We start from the raw sequence: 17,448 nt of genomic DNA, 5'->3' as shown, positions 1-17,448 counted from the left end.
CAGAAGCCATTTGTATGAAGGCAGCCAGGAGGTGCTGAGACAGTGAAAATGAGTGATAGCTAAGTCTCTGGAGAGGGAAGAATCCAGAGAGAGGAGGAAATCAAAACTGCTTTTACCCTGAGGGCATAAGTTGATTCTGAGTTGGAGGGACAGCTGGTGGGAGCTGAGAATCTAGGATTTGTACTTGCTGAGGCACTTTCAAGGGAACAGAGAAACCAGCAGATCTTTAGGTGGAGACCAGGCAGGTGTGGGGTGGGTGCTCAAACCAATTTTTCACTCATTTTTTTCACATTTACCAAATACTGGGGCTTCATGGAGCAGGAGGCAAAAATATCCAAGGAGAAAGCCTTTAGAAGCAGAGCATTTTAACATACTCAGGATACAGTGATTAGAGTTGGGATTTTCCAAGGGAGGGGGATGCATATAATATACCAGGTTTCAGTGGAAAATCCTGGAATGCCAGGAGCAAGCCAGGGTAGACTGAGCCTTAGCAGGACAGCAGTCAAGCCTGGACTCAGTACAGCTCCTGAGTAGAATAGGATGTTCTGTCACCACCCTATCTGCCTAGTGCAGGTCAGGATGGACCCTCTCTATAGGAATGCCAACTGGAGCCTCTGCAACTTATTTAGACACATTGAGCATCTTTCATTAAAATATTACTGGCTGTACCAAAAGACAGAACCACATGTCCAAAAACCAAAAGAAAATAAAGAGTTGAAACAAATGGATGATCCAGGCATTGGGGTCAGCATACAAGAACTCTAAAATAACTATGATTAGTATATTCAAGAAAATAGGTGAAAAAATGGAGACTATCTGCAGAGAATTAGACACTATTAAAAAAAGAGACACAAATGTAAATCATAGAACTACTAAGCAACCACCATGTGCAAATCATTTGCCAGACATATTTAAACATGCAATATTACTCAATCACCTTAAAAACTACATGAGATATGTTTTGTTGTTTCTATTTAACATGTGACAGGGACAAGATTTACTAATGTGTGTCTGTCATGCACCTTCTCCCTTTTTTCGTCCTCCCCCACTCTACTTCTACTCATGAAAGGAGAAGCCTTGTGAATTCTATCCCTGGATATTTTCAATAGGAAGAAAGAGGGGTGCTTGGCTGGCTCAGTCAGTGAAGCATATGACTCTTGATCTCGGGGTTGTGAGTTCAAGCCTCACACTGGATGTGTAGAGATTACTTAAAAATAAAATCTTTTTAAAAAATAAGAAGACAGAGACAGGACCTGAGGAGGAGGCGGAGTATGCCAGAGGGGTAAGCCAATCTACAGAATACGTATATAGCTGAAAGAGAGAGGAAGAAGGTAGAGGAACAGGGACTGGTGATGTAGACAGAGTTTTAGTTTTTTGTAAAGTGTGTGTGTGTGTGTGTGTGTGTGTGTGTGTGTGTGTGTGTGAAAGGCTTTTGGAATAACTCCTGGTTAGATATAATTGAGGAGTGGAGGATGAAGATTTGAGAAATGTCATTGTGGGTTATGAACTATTTCCTCTTTGGTGTTCTTTGAAAGCACAAATGAATTCTAAAATTACTTTTTGGCCTCTGGATAGTGCTTCTTTGTATACTGTTTATACAGAGGCTAAACCAAATGGGGCCACTAGATTTGTTAGGGTTTCAAATAAATGAATGTACTGATACTTAGAGAGGTTAAGTATATCACCTGAATTCACTCAGTTGGGAAATAATGAAGCTGTTAGGAACCTAGGGCCATCTGATTCCAAAGTCCATGCTTTTCATGGGACAATACAAACTAAATTTTACTACAATAGATTAGAAAACTGCCTTGCCTCAACTCCCCAGAAAGAGACGTAACAAAGGGAGAATTTCCACTCTGAACCTAAAATTTGACTAAGGCTGAGAAATTAGTTCATAAAATGGGAAAGTGGTAGGAATGACAGGAAAAGGCAACCATGTTATCCTGGAGTTTGGGTAGTCAGACTTATATCACAAACTTTAATCCAAATCATTAGATCATGTATTTGGAAAGCTAACAGAAACATGCTTTCCCTAAAAAAAGGAAAGACAGCACACAAAGGTCTTTTGAAAAATAGAGAGATCCAGAAAGGCCTCATTGCAGAAACACCATTTGAGCTGAGTCTTTCAGGATGGGGTAGGGTTTGAGCATATGGCAAGAGGAGAAGGGACAATATGAATAAAGGTTCAAAGGTGGGGCAATTTAAAGTTTGTATAGTAATTTGGTTGGACTCTCTGGTGCACAATAGGGAATGCTCAGAGATGGACTGGAGTCTGAATACTTGGCTAAGGAATATGGACTTTAAAGTATAATCAATAGTAAGCCACAAACTATCTTTAAGCTGAAGAGTGGCAGGGTCAGTGCTATGTTGCAAGAAGATTAATTTGGTGGCAGTGTATAAAATGAACTGGCAAGGGGAACACTAAATGGATTGAGACAAGAGATTATTGCAATATTAAAGGAAAGAGGTAAACAGCCTTCAAACTAGGATAGTGATGATAAAAATGAGAGGACAAAATACATGCAGAGATGCTATCAGGATAGAATAGACAAGTTGCTGGGTATTGGCACCACTGAAAAACATGTGATAGTCAGGAGAGTGCTTCAAGAAGATTAATCTGGTCTAACATACAGAGAAAATTACAAGAAGGAGAGATTGGAGGTAGGGAAGCTAGTTAGGAGTTTACTGAAGAAGTCCTGGTGAGAACAAGCAATGGGAACACCAAGGCAAGGACAGTTGCAACTCACCTGATGAGAAGAACATTGATTCGACTTAGTGATGAAGTGGGTGTAAAGGGTGAAAAGGCTGGAGGGGACTGAGGTTTCAAGCCTGGGTGAGCAGACAGCGGTGGCACTGCTATTAACAGAAAGACAAAAGTCAGAATGAGAAGCTAGCTGGAGGGGAAATGTTGCAGTGAGAAACAGAAGGCAAGACTTACATGGGGAGCTGAGGACATCAGATTTTAAAAGAACCTATGAAAAAGGTCTAAGAAACACCAGAAAACCAACGAGTTAGAGAAGTGCTGAGAGCTCGTAAATACAGGGTCAGAGAGGTTCAAGCTCTAAGTAAGGTCTTGTCACATAGTAGGTCCTGGGAAAAGATTTGTTGTTGAATGAATCAGAAGAGGCGTGTGGAGAATTCTCCCCTCTATAACACACTGCCTTTCAGGATTTTTGCTGCTTGGAGATGTCATGTGAAAAGCAAGAAGGAAGAGTCAACCAAACACTGTTTTGCTTCTGTCTTTTCCAGAAAAGGAGAGTGTTCTTTAATCTGGTGGGGTGGAACAAACAGATGGTAGAGAGAACAGTAACACAAGATGGGTGAGGAGCTAGTACAAGTAACTGGTCACTTTAAGTGAATTTAAGTTGAGAAGCATGGGGTGTTAGCTGAGGGTAGAGTCAGCCTCACTGTTGCATGCTGTGTTTATCTGGCTACATCCAGAGTAGGGAATTTAGCAAGGAAGTTAAAAGCATGGCTTTGTAGTCAAGAACTAGTTTCAAATTCTGACTTGGCCACTTTGGTAGCTATGTGATCACGTTTTGGTAAGTAACTTCATCTCTTTAGACTTCAGTCTTTTACATGGGTAAAAACAGGGAAAACAATCCTTATCTCAGAGAATTATTGTGAGGATTAAATGAGGTAAAGTATGCAAAGCACTTGGTTAAGTGACTAGCACTTAGTAGGTGCCCTAAAATATGGGTATCTGTTAGTGATGGGTCAACACATACTTGTGCATTTCCATGACAGACGAGTGATAAAGAGGTCTCTTTGGCCCCTAGAATGGTACTTGGTATATAGTGCTCAAGAAATATTTGTTGAATAAATAAATAAATATTAGATGCCCAAACACCGAATTCAGAGGCAGGAAGAGTCTGATTTATATAGGTAAGCCAGGATGGGATAAAATACTCTTCCCCATTCTCATTTTTAATGGCTACATAATATTTCATTGTTTGGTTGAATTATTGTTCCCATAACCTTTCCCTTGTTTCGATTTAACCTTTCTTCTTTTTAGGACATCTAGGTTGTTTCCAATTCTTTACCATTGTAAATAACACTGAGATAAGCATGCTGGTATATATATCTTTGTTCCCTTTTCTAATTGTTTTCCTGTGCTACATACACTCTCAGCAATAGAATTAAAGTTTTGAAGTAGCTATCACTTTCCAGAAAATTTACACTCCTTCTAGCAGTAAATTAAAATGCAAATGTCTGTTTGAAAGATCACACACTGTAAGAATGTAGGGAAGCCACTTGAGGGAAATTCCTCCCCAGTGATGTAGCATCATTGAGATCCTGAGGAATGGGGTGGAGTAAAATGGTCAACCGAGCTGTTGGGCTCTGATAGTCAGGACATATCTGTTGTTTCTGCTCTGCAAAGACAGGGGATGGGTGTTCTTCAGATAGGAAACAGGAACTCTGTGGGCGGATCTAAAAGGGAGTGTGGGCTTTGAAACAGGAAAAAAGAAACCTGCTTCTGATAGTGAAAGAGACACATTGCTGTGCTGGCCTGATCACCCATACGCTACTAGGTCAAACCATTGCTCTATTTCCACTCATAGTTAGGCTTGTCCTCGATTATATTTGCAGTTGTTTTATTTTGCTTTCTAAGTGTTTCATGTGTGTGCTCTTTTATTTTTTTCCATTTCAGGGATCGGGCATCCACTTAGTTATTCAAGTCAGAAACCAAGCAGTTATGTGATACCTTCCTCTTCCTCACTCCCTACATCCAATCCTTCCCTAAGTTCTGGCTCTGTCCCTAAAATATTTTTTTAATTGGTTTACTTTTCCCATCTTGCTTCCAACATTCTAGTCTAAGCCTAGACTACAGCAGTGCCCTCCCACCTCATTTTCTTGTTCCCATTCTCGCTTCTGCCAGTTCATTGCCAATGTTTGGCAAGTAATCTTTTTCAAAACTCAAATAATTTCTTATGATTTCTTTCTGTACTTAAAGTCCAAGGTCCTTATAATTTGGCCTACAAAACTTTGCATGATTTGACCGCTGCTCACTTCTCCAGCCCCGCCTTTTAGCTCTCTCTCCCTTGCTTTCTTTGTTTCAGTCACAGTGGTCTTTCCATTCTTGATTCTTCTCTCAGCTCTCTTCAGCCTTTGGGTCTTTGCACATGCCTTTCCCAAGCATGTTCTTCTTGCTGCCCTTCACCTGTCTAATTCCCACCCCATAAACTGCCAGGTCTCAGTTTAAATGTCACTTTCACAGAGAGGCTTTCTTGCAGCAGCCTCTTCTTTTCCTTCACAAACTTCTCACAATTAAGTATTTATACATATATACACAGTAAAAACTTGTTTTGCAAGCATAATTCATTCTGGAAACATGCTTCTAATCCAAAGCACTTGTTTATCAAAGTGAACTTCAAGAACCATTGTCTTAGTTGCGATCATGTGACATTCGGCATCACATACTACTCATACTGCAAAACATCACTTGTTTATCAAGTTAAAATTTACTAGAAATGTTTGCTCATCTTGCGGAATACCCGCAGAACAAGTTACTCACAATCCAAGGTTTTACTGTAATTACACTTTTATATTTATGTAACTTATATAAAGCTCTTCTAAATTATTTTTTAAATGTTTATTTATTTTGAGAGAGAAAGAGAGAGAGCACGAACAGGGAAGGGGCAGGGGGAAAGTGAGAGAGTCCCAAGCAGGCTCTGTGTGTCAGCGCGTATCCCCATGCAGGCCTTGATCTCATGAAGTATGAGATCATGACCTGAGCAGAAATCAATAATTGGATGCTTATTTGACTGAGCCACCTAGGTGCCCCTAACTTCTAAATTATAATTATATATATAATTCTATCTCTTTTATTATAGAGTAAGTTTCTTGAGGCCATGGATAATGCCTATCATGTTACGATTGAGTATCTAGAGTTTAGCAAAATGTCTGGCACAGCCTAGGGGTTATTCATTTAAATAAACCATAATTTCCCGACTGGTGTTAGAAAGAGAATAGTGTTAAAACATAGTTAATTAGGGGCGCCTGGGTGGCTCATTCGGTTAAGCAGCCGACTTCGGCTCAGGTCATGATTTCGTGGTCCGCTGAGTTTGAGCCCCACGTCGGGCTCTGTGCTGACAGCTCAGAGCCTGGAGCCTGTTTCAGATTCTGTGTCTCCCTCTCTCTGACCCTCCCCCGTTCATGCTCTGTCTCTCTCTGTCTCAAAGATAAATAAACGTTAAAAAAAAATTAAAAAAAACAAACAAAAAAACCATAGTTAATTATATGGAAAATGCCCTGTTTCCATTTAAATGTACAAAATTAGGGATTTTTGAGTTTAGTGTCATGTAACTGAGTTCAGGAAGTATTCTCTATATCATGAAACAAAAAAGGCAAGTCCTATTTAATCCACATTTCAGAGTATTTCTAGTTTTTTCCTGTCCTCTTGAGAACTGGGACAGGTTTGGGATCAGGTCAGGATTAAGTTAGCTACTTTTCTATGGCTGGTGCTTTAACTCTTTTTCTTCCTCACCTGGGGACATGGATACTCACCAGCAGGCTGTGACACAAAGCATGGAAATGCTGCTGATTTGTCTCTAGCTCATCCCAGTCCAGCTGCCAACAGCTTGTGGGTCTGAGGATGAAGGGCAGTCCATATGTCAATGACTCGCAGATCCCACTGGAATTTAGAGCCCTGGCAAGAGACAATGGCAGTGAAAGTCTCCTCAGCAATATCTAGAACCTTGACCCCAGATCAGCTTAAACTCAGCTTATGTCTAAGACTCTGTTGTGAAATCCTTTGGGTTAGGGCCTGTGAATTATTCACCTTAGCATGGCCAGCACCTAGCAAGGTATCTGGCACATAGTAGAATCTCAAAGCCTATTAATCAATGAGTGAAGCAAACATCATGAGGGCTGTAGACTGACGGATATTACTTCTCCTGAGCTCATTCCATTCCAAGTGACTTCTCTGGGGTCACTCCCAGAACACCCCTGCTACAATAACCCTGTAACTCAACAGTATGCTAACCATCTGCATCCCAGTTCTGGCTTTCTTGTAGCAAGGTACTGACAGAGGATGCATTTAAGAAGAGAATAAATTTAAGAAAGTTCCCCAGCAGCATCTATGGTCACAAACCCATGGATAAGCTTACTCAGATACTTGTGCACAGGCATTGTGATAGGAACCAGGAAGCAGAAAAAGTGGTCTTTGCCATCATTGTTAATTCTCCCTGAGAACTGGCTCCCCTGGGAGGAATTCTAGTACTTGGAGAAGTGGCAAGGCAGGGGTTGATCCTATCTACCCTTTGTTCCTTGGAGGTCAGATCTCTGTCCTGATGCCTAAACACAGTAAGGTATTCAACAAACAGTTGCTAAATGGGTAAACACTGCTGATCTTGTTTTTCTCCACATTCAGAGACTTTCTGGATTTCCAATCCTCATCCAGCCTTTAGAATGTCCTACTGAGGCACATCTTCCACCATCTGTCCATTTGTCTCCACATACTGAGAAACCTGACCTTGCTCTTTCACTCTCATACCTGTACTTGCTGCTTTGGAACTGACTCCCACCTGTGGGACACTTGGAGATGCCCTCTATCTCTGGACTTCCTAGTTGGAACCAGTGAGAATAAATAAGCATTTGCATGGATTGGGGAAGTTCCCTTGTCCCATACTTGATCACCCGGAGCTTGTAACAAGAGGCCGATGACTGGGAGGCCATCTGGTAAAGTGTGCTGAAGTCTCCTTTGGGGTCATCCATTCTCAAGGAGCCATCAGCTGTGCCAGGGAGCAGGGACGGGCTGAGAAGTCGCTCTTGGAGATCACATTTCAGGCACACTACAATAAAAATGGCATTGGGGGAGGGATTGTTTGTCACAAGCTACCTCAGGGTATGTGATTAAGAGACAACATCTGCTACCCATTCCACATCCACCAGGCAAGCAAAGCTTGGGAGGAGGCAGGGGAGTGGAAAGGGGAAAGTATGACTGGTTTGGAAAGGCAGAGCAGGTTTGGACCTACAGTGTTGCTCAATACAATAGTTAACTTATTTTCTGGGTCTGATATGATTTTTGCTTATTTTACTTCTGGGTTGGCTGAGCAGTTGCCTCATAGTGAGAGACCTGGCTTGTGATCCAGTCTGAGAGGAGCATGTGCCCTCTGTGGAGGAGGCAGCTAATACTACGATATGCAGACACCCTCTGCAATCACAGATGGAAATCTTGCCTCTGCTGCTTCCCTGCGGCTAAGCTTTGGCAAGACCATAGGTCAGATGAAGGAAGAGCAGGAAAGCAGAAGTCAGAGAGTCAGCTGACAGCTGCTATTTCTCTGTGGGCCTTTCTAGGGACATTCAGGAAAGGGGGAGGAATAAGTCCCTGAAATAGTTTATTTTTTAATTCCCCAAAGAAACCCAAGCATAGAACCTTTTAGAGCATCACTGTGGCAACAGACAACAGTTCTGAGGGGGCTTCATCTAGGTATAAATTATTCATCAAGGTATTACGCTCTTCTGTAGTAAGGTTCTGCTCTGGCAGGTACATTCACGTGCCACAGTGTACATGTTCTGTTGCACTAGGCTCGAATCCTTGATATTACAGTTTTTCAATGAAATGTATACCAGGTTTGAATACTGTTAACAAACATGAGGTAAAAATGAAAGTATAAATAATGCAGAAAAAGAAATAGGATGGCAGAATAGGTGTCAGATTCAGCTGGCCCTCCTGGGCCCAGCAGTCAGATGTAGACATTAATTCTGGGTAAGACGGTCTTGGCCTGGTATGTATCAGAGCCCAGGAAGTCAGCAGGAGGGACTTGGCCTACGACTCCCCTCATTTCCTCTGTGCCTGACTTCTCCATTGTTAGGTCTTTGGGCTTTAGGACTGGAGAGCTGTGTTCATCTGGCTAAGATTCTCAACTCCGGTTGTGGTAAGAATCACCTTTTTATTAAGGAACTTTTAAAAGATACTGATGTCTGGGCCCTACCTCACACTAGTGAAATTGAGATCTTTGGAGATGGAACCCAGATGCCCGTATTTTTAAAAAGTCCCTCATGTGATTCTTACTGAGAATTATTGGAACTGTAGTCTCAACAGTGTTCCAAAGCTGGGAAAGCTGTCTTAGCAGGACTAGAGTCTAGAATTAGGTGTGCTTCTCATCACCCAGAACCCAGATGCAGAGGTGGCAGACTCTGAAACCCATGAAAGGAGAAAAGACACTCATGTGAAGCTGACTGTGCACTCTGTCAGAAGGCCTCTGAGAGAAGCACCTGGAGAGCGGGTGTGAGAGGCCCTGGCCAGCTACAGAAGCAGGTAGAGTGGGCGAAAAACCTGGTAAGGAGTCCAAGTGAACATCTAAGGAACAGTCCTCAGAAGATTCTAGAGGAGAAGAGCTCAGGGTATGTATTGTTTTGTTTCATTTTTATGGTGTGCCACATTTCCAAAAATCCAGTGTGGTAATGCATCAGTTTTTTAAATAATGGATAACCACACTATGGTCTTTACTGTGGTTGTATAAACTCTCAGGTAGGTCACACCCATCCTGGAGGGGGCCTACTTTTCCCAGACCTCATTCCAATTGTGCCTGGGCATCTGGGTTCCAGGCTGGGCCTCTCCAGCAGAAGAGCTACGGAGTCTGGATCTAAGTTCCGCCATGCACCCTGAAGACCTGCACATTTCCAAAAAATGACTGCAGATGGAGATAAACATTCTGGCTTTGACCCAGGTGTCGAAAGCCATGGAAAGAGGGAGGGGAAAGGTAGAGAAACTCTCAACAATACCATGGGCAAGTGCTGTGCAACAGTTGAAGAAAGGCTGGATGCAGGAGTTCCTGGCCTTGGAGGGCCCCAGCTCGCCTAATGAAAGAAGTGCCAGCATGAGGCAGCATCTTTGTTCAGAACTGCCCAGCATGAGGTGGGTTGTGTAGTAGGTGAGGGTCCTGGTTCCACAAGCAGACAGACCTGGGTTTGATGAATGTTCTCTGGGCTGACAGCCTTCCGAGCTTCCGAACTGTTGAGACTACAGTTCCAGTAATTCTCAGTAAGAATCACATGAGGGACTTTTTAAAAATACCAGTGTGTAGGTTATATGTTTCTTACAGTTGCCATTGGCCAGGTACGTACTCTTAATATTTACTACCCTAACTTCACAGTAAGGATAAAATAATATTTCTAAGTGACAAGAAAGCATTTATGTCATGTTTAATTGACAGTTTTTCTTTCTTAGTGGTACATAAAGTAATGGTGTATCTCATAGTTGATAGCATCTTAGATTCAATGACATATGGTAATAGTACCTGCTTTGTGGTGGTTGGTGAAGATGAAATGGGATAATGCAGGAGGAGAGGAGGTAATATAGTGTTTGGGGAAAAATATATACAAAGTGGATTCCAGAAGATGGGACAGGGAGGAATTGGCACCACCAGCTTTGGACATAAGGGGTGGAAAAGAGGTCCAGGGAAGAAGATTTATACACCAAGGAAAGACAGACTGAAATCAAGGCAAGTCATCAAAGGCATTCTAGGCTCTGGGATGAAATGGGGGTGGGAGGGTAAAGATCTGATGGCTATCCTCAGAAAGAAAGGACCACTATGTGTCTTCCCCTTTGTGGGTGGGAGGCTGTACCCATTTTTCTCAAAGAACTCCCACCTCTACTAGTTGGGCTACTAGCTGTCCTCTGTGGGGCCTGCCTCTGTAGTTGCTTTAGTTTACCTCAATTAGGTGTCTTTATCTAGCACACCTCTATTTAATTTTGGTTTAATCTTGGTTTTTTACCGGGGCGCCTGGGTGGCTCAGTTGGTTAAGCACTGGAATCTTGATTTTGGTTGGCTCAGGTCATGATGTCATGGTTCGTGGGATCAGGCCTGAGTCAGGCTTTGTGCTGACAGGGCAGAGCCTGTTTGGGATTCTCTCTCTCTGCCCCTCCCCAACTCACGCACATGCACTCTCTCAAAATAAATAAATAAACTTAAAAAAAAGAAGAAGAAAAACTTGGTTCTCTACCTTCTCATAGGCCTTGTTGATATTGTTGAGGTACCAGCATGCCTCAAATTATTATGTCAGTAATATCTACCACAATTCAAAATGAAAAACCTGAGAAAGATATATGATTCATTGTGCTTTTGTATAGTTTAGGTGCTGCCCTATTATTGAGGTGTCTAATTCTTTGCTCCTAAATAACTGGCCCTTGCTATCTAGGCTTAATTAGGTTCAGTTTTCTAACTGTGGTCACTTTTTAGAAGTTCTTTTCTTATTCTTTGTGCTTACACTGAACAGCCCTAAACCTCAACTACTCGTATTCTGATGACTCACAAATCTAGTCTTAATCTGAGACTAAGATAATTATAGCCTATATAATATGTCTTTTGGGGCTGTGTACTTGAATCATCTCCGGATCTGGAAATGTTGCTGAAACACCGTGAAGGAAGAAGAAGATGGATATGTTCTTGGTCTGTTCCACTGTTATGTAGCCAGGCTTTGAAGAAAATCTCCATGCTGACAACATCATTGTCTATGGTCTGAAGGTCAATGTCAGTTCCCAGGACAGAACTCTCTGCAGAAGAAAGGGGATTAATGGGTAAAGTATTTAATTCTTTAATTGTAAAGCTTGAAAAATGCAAAATTTTAAATGTACCCATCTTTTAACATGCCAATTCTACCTTTGGATATCTAGCTTAGAGCCATTCTTACTATACACAGACACATATGCAAAGATGTTCAGTCAGCGTTTTGTAATAACAATTAATTAAAGCCTTTAAACAGGAAGCAATTCAAATACCCATCAATAGGGGAATGTTTAAATAACTTATGGCACACTCAACCTTTGGAGTATTATACAGCCGTTAACAAGCAAAATAAAGTTAAATGTACTGACATGGAAAGCTAAGAGACAGTAAGTGAATAAAGAAAGTTGTAGAACAGATGTGTAGTATGAACCCACTGATATAAAAATAAAATCATTGGATTAAGTACATACGTATGAATGTAAATGCGTTTTACAAAGGTCTGGAAGGCTACCATCAAATTGTTAATGGTGAACAGGAGTGGAAACAGGGCAGAGTTCTGAAATACGTTTCCTTTGTATCATTCAAACTTCTATACTGTTTGAATTTCATTGTATTTAGAAAACATTCTGGAATACAAAAACAGCCAAAAAAATAATCAGCAATGCAAGTTAAATACTCAGTTAACAAGGGGGGAACTTCAGAGGGCACCTGGGTGGCTCAGTCAATTAAGCATCCAACTTCAGCTCAGGCCATGATCTCACAGTCTGTGAGTTCAAGCCCTGCGTTGGGCTCTGTGCTGACAGCTCTGAGCCTGGAGCCCGCTTTGGATTCTGTGTCCCCCCCCCCCCGCCCCGCACCTCCCCCACCTGTGTTCTGCCTCTCTCTCTCTCAAAAATAAACATTAAAAAAATTAAAAAAAAAAAAAACCCAGGGGACTCCAGCTTCTTCAGCTCTTGTTTCACAGTAAAAATGTATTCAGTTATTGCTTCTTCTATAAAAAGCAAATTTTTAAAAAAAGTAAAGGAAAAAAAATGATGTACTCCCGGGCTTCCCCTCTGACACGATTATACAAGTCTGTCATTGGCACGCTGTAACTCACAAGTGTGACTAGCGGCCAGGAAGACAGGAATGGTCTGGTAGAGTATGATTTGATTTCAAATCTGAGTGAAAGGAGCTAGGGATGTGGGGTGGTGAGGCTTTGCTGGTCTACTTCCTGCTTCAGGCAACACTAGCTCAGGAACTGGGGTCTGGGTCTGCAGGTAAAGGTTGTCAGTAAAAGCCAAATATAAGGTGGTAGAGGAAGCACAGAGAGAGGAAATGAGGCAAGAGCTGGAAAGAAACTGAAAAGAAACCTGATTTTTTTCGCCTCACCATGAGGGACTCTCTGAAATACTTTTACAAAGAGCCTAAGAAAATTGATGAATTAACTTCTGTGTATGACTCATAGACCCCAGGGAGAAGGCTGGTTTATTTCTAGAACGACATTCCTGAGGACAAGGAGGCAGAGGTGGCAGACTCCACAGGGAACAAAGGGCTTCAGTCCAGCGTGTTGGTACCACATGGGGAGGTGTGGGGAGACTCAGATGACTTCATGTCATACTTAACGACTTATGCTGTGGCTGAAAAGGGATTCCAAATGCATTTCTCTTTGACTAGCATGATTAAAACTCTGCCATCTTCCATAACAGTTCTGAGTATTCACTGGCTAAGTATTTCATTCATTCCATCAAGCAGTAATTTTTATTATGTACTACGTAGAAGATGAAATATTGTGCTGAGTACAAATATTATGATACTCTTTTCCTTTAAGGAATTTATAAAACTACATTATTTTTTAAAAATATATGAAATTTATTGTCAAATTGGTTTCCATACAACACCCAGTGCTCATCCCAAAAGATGCCCTCTTCAATACCCATCACCCACCCTCCCCTCCCTCCCACCCCCCATCAGCCCTCAGTTTGTTCTCATTTTTTAAGAGTCTCTTATGTTTTGGCTCTCTCCCACTCTAACCTCTCTCTCTCTCTCTTTTTTTTTTTTTCCTTCCTCTCATCCATGGGTTCCTGTTAAGTTTCTCAGGATCCACATAAGAGTGAAAACATAAAAAAAACTACATTATTCTTGACCATTCCTCTTCACACTGTCATCTGTCACATAACGCTTTAGGTACTACAGTGATAAATATGAAGTCACTGCCTAAGAAATATTCCTCGTGAGTAAAGGGAAACTATCTTTTTAATAATGTGAATTTTATAGGGGCGCCTGGGTGGCTCAGTCGGTTAAGCATCCGACTTCAGCTCAAGTCATGATCTCACAGTTTGTGGGTTTGAGCCCCGCGTCGGGCTCTGTGCTGACAGCTCAGAGCCCAGAGCCTGCTTCAGATTCTGTGTCTCCCTCTCTCTCTGCTACTCCACCACTTACACACACTCTCTGTCTCTCTCTCTCTAAAATATAAATAAACATTAAAAACTAAAAAAAAAAAATAACGTGAATTTTATTTTGTCACAGGCAAAACAAGAAGTAATTTGATTTTTCTGAGCTTGAGGCCTGGACTTCAATTTGAGTAACAAGTATGCAAAGAACTGAATCCAGAACTTCAGTGAGGCAAAATCATTATTGAAGCATAAGAAGGCACATACAGAAGTAAAGAAATGGAATTGAGCAAAGGATCTCAGAGAGTGGAGAGGAAAATATGGTTTCAAGTTCAAACAGTGGAATTTTGCAGAAAAAAAATGTGTTTCTTTTCTTTTCCTCAGGGAAAAGGCAGAAGATTAGAAACTCCTACCATGGCAGTATAAGGAAACCACAGCAAAGTTATCTCCCATCAAACATCTGGAAATAGAAAAATAGAGGAGTTTTCTCAATTGTTAAACTATAGTATCAACACAGAGTGGTGAGGTCAGTGAAAAACAGTTACCTTAGGAAAAGAGAATGGCTTACTGACCAGAGCAAGATTTGGCTATAGCCTATGGATGGGACTGGCTTATCCAAAGAACGAATGTGTCTATTAGAAGGGGAGAGGGTTGGCCAGAAATGGAGCACAGAGAAGGAAAGCAAGAGGGGCATGCACAGGCAGCACTCATCCAAGTATGGCTAGGAGGAGAGGGCATGCTGGCTCAGTGACCTGTCCCAGTGGAAGGAAGTGTTTGTCAGGTCTCTGCGTTCTTGGTGTTATGGTGGTTATGGTTCTCTGTCTAAAATATTCTGGCTTATACTTTGGTCTTGAGCTTGGTAAGGTAAGTCTATCTCTGAGAGGATACTGACAAAATCAACTTTCTGATCTTGTAAAGCTGAAGAATGAAGCCTGAAACATGGTACCTTTATGAAGGAAAATGCCAGCCTTCCCTGCAGACACCCCATCAGTGTTACTGAAGTTTTTTCCAACTTCTTAACTACAGGTTCTTGGGAGAGCCGCAGAGCGGACCTTCTTCCTTTGAAAAAATCCTCATGTAAGCCTCATATTTAAGCCCACAGTTTTGCAGGCTTAGAAAGGAGCCAGCAGCTTGTCAGGGCCAGTCACATTGTCCAAGCTAAAGACTAATGTGGAAACCAGAACACACTAGAGGGGAACTTCTTTTCCATTTTCTCTGTCGCTGGTTCAGGCATTCCTTTCCTTACGTCTGGATCATAGTAGTAGCCTCTTAATTGTCCTATGAACTCCATTCCTTCCCTTCAAGTACTTCTTAGGTACTACTACCAGTTAATTTTTCTAAAACATGGTTTCATCAGTTCCCTCCTTTGCTAAAGAGCACATACTGCCTTCCTTGGTCGTTTTCTTGATACTCCTCACTTACCCTAAACCATTTGCTTCTACTTATTATTCCTCACATACCTCACCCTTCCCTTCTTCTGTGATGGCTCATATGGTTCCTCCCCATCCCTACCTGTTGAGATCCTATGTGCCCATTTCCCTAACCCCTAGCGCAGTAGTTAGCTTACAGCTGAAGCTTAGCAAATGCCTGCTGTGTTAAACAATTGCTCCCCTTCCTCAGCTCTCATTACTTTTTCCTGTAACTCTTCTGCTTCAACTAAATTAGTCTCCTTACCACATGACTTCCTTCCTTCCTTAGTGCTTTTATTACTCTGTCAATCCATGGCTTGCTCCTCCCCCAGAACTCAACTGGGAACTGACTCTGTCCCGGAAGTTATCCTTAATTATATTCTCCCTTATTTGGGTTTAATCAGCACCTCTTGGGTATCTGTGGGCTCCATTTGGGCAATACTAATTACATTTGCTAATTTGTTTCTTCTGAAGGGTTTTCTTCTCTTTCCGTGAGTTTATGAAAAGTGGTGGGATGTAATGTTAAGAGCAGGGTTTGAATTGCGACTTAAAAGTTGTTAGCTATCGGGGCACCTGGGTGGCTCAGTCGGTTAAGTGGTGACTTTGGCTCAGGTCATGATCTCGTGGCTTGTGAGTTCAAGCCCTGCACTGGGTTCTGTGCTGGCAGCTCATAGCCTGGAGCCTGCTTCAGATTCTGTGTCACTCTCTCTCTCTGACCCTTCCCTGCTCATGGTCTGTCTCTCAAAAAAATAAATAAACATTGAAAAAAAAAGTTGTTAGCTATGTGACTTTGGACAAAGTACAACCCATTTCATAGTTATAGTGAGGCAGAAGAAGTGAGATGATTATGTGTGAATGGCATGCACAGGTCCAAGAAATGGCATTTTCTCCCCACCACTAACATAGGTAAGAACACCGACATGCAGAACTGTGTTTCTCACAAACAATGAAATGTGCTAAACCTGGGGGATGGGGAAGAGACTTCTCACTTTTCAGATGTTGAAGAGCAGCTTCCACCTTGACTGGCGAGCAGGGCACTGGGCACTGAATGAGACAGGTCCCACTGACGGTATGAAATAGGAAGGTTACAGGAGTAAGTGCGGCTCTGGGTGTTCGGGTGGTTAGGACAAGGGAGGAAGGACTGGTACATTGCAGCCAGCTGCAGGCAGCATTCACAGTCAGTGTTTGGACTTGCCCTGCCCTCCTGTGGCCACATGTAGTGATACCCTTTACTGAGCTCTTTGAAAGCTTTTCTGGAAGGGCCACAATAATACGAAAAACTAAGAAGGCCAAATCATTGAGAATAATGAGAATTTAGGTAATGCCTAAAGCAGTTCTTCTCAGAATTCAACCCTAAAACAGGGTTCCACAATGGAAATGTGTTTAAGGTGGGAGAATGTAACACTTTAACACACAAACAGATGTAGAATATTTAAAGTTGAGGCCCAGGAAAATGGTGCTCCAGCTCAGTCCTGTAGACCCTTCCCAGGCCTATAGGCCAGAATGGTTCCTTTTCAAATGGCCCTCATATGGCTTGTCCTTGGGCAGGATAGGCATTAGTGGTTCTGGAAACCCCCTGAAATTGTATACAATTCCATCTGTACATGTATAGGTGTATTCTAATAGGGTGGAGGAGGGGGATAGGCCCTTAGCTTATATCAGATTCTCAACAGTGCTGTGACCCCAAAAAGGTCAAGAACCACTGCAAAAAACTATGGAATTGTGGGGGCGCCTGGGTGGCTCAGTTGGTTAAGCATTCAACTCTTGGTTTCGGCTCAGGTCATGATCTCACAGTTCATGAGTTTGAGCCCCATGTTGGGCTCTGTGCTGACAGCATGGAGCCGGCTTGGGATTCTCTCTCCCTCTCTCTCTGCTCTAACCCCACTCACTCTGTCTCTCTCAAAAATAAATAAATAAACATAAAAAAAAAAAACTACGGAATTGTGATTTCTTAACCTCCCTGGGCCTGTTTGCAATCAGTGCTGTCTACCTTCTGAATACAGGGGTAGCACAGGATGTTAATAACTAGGGTAAGTAATCAGAGTGGACAAAGTTTGCTAAGGAACAACTATGCAGAGCCATCCAACCACTGTCTTTAAATCAACAATGACATGAGGATGATCTCCAACAGTTCACAATGTTGGGGGCAGTCTGGCTTGTCTTTGAGAACTCACGTGCCTCATTTGTGGAGGCGATCCTTGGACCCTGGGAGAA

At 42.2% G+C, this 17,448-nt stretch overlaps 1 protein-coding gene across 1 annotated transcript in view; it reads right to left on the bottom strand.

Moving 5' to 3' along the window:
* Window positions 1-17,448, bottom strand: part of M1AP (meiosis 1 associated protein) — a 70,822-nt gene that overhangs the window by 11,626 nt on the left and 41,748 nt on the right. The window contains exons 5-7 of the mRNA XM_025931967.2: window positions 11,327-11,500; window positions 7,631-7,793; window positions 6,508-6,649 (exon numbers count right to left, since the gene is read on the bottom strand). Coding sequence (XP_025787752.1) covers window positions 6,508-6,649; window positions 7,631-7,793; window positions 11,327-11,500 — 479 coding nt within the window. The remainder of the gene's footprint in view (window positions 1-6,507; window positions 6,650-7,630; window positions 7,794-11,326; window positions 11,501-17,448) is intronic.

This window comes from Puma concolor, chromosome A3 (assembly GCF_028749965.1).
Source record: "Puma concolor isolate L17-30 chromosome A3, mPumCon1.1.hap2, whole genome shotgun sequence".
Classification (NCBI taxonomy): domain Eukaryota; kingdom Metazoa; phylum Chordata; class Mammalia; order Carnivora; family Felidae; genus Puma; species Puma concolor.
The sequence above is the reverse complement of the archived record's forward strand: the minus strand, read 5'-3'. Positions and strand labels throughout refer to the sequence as shown.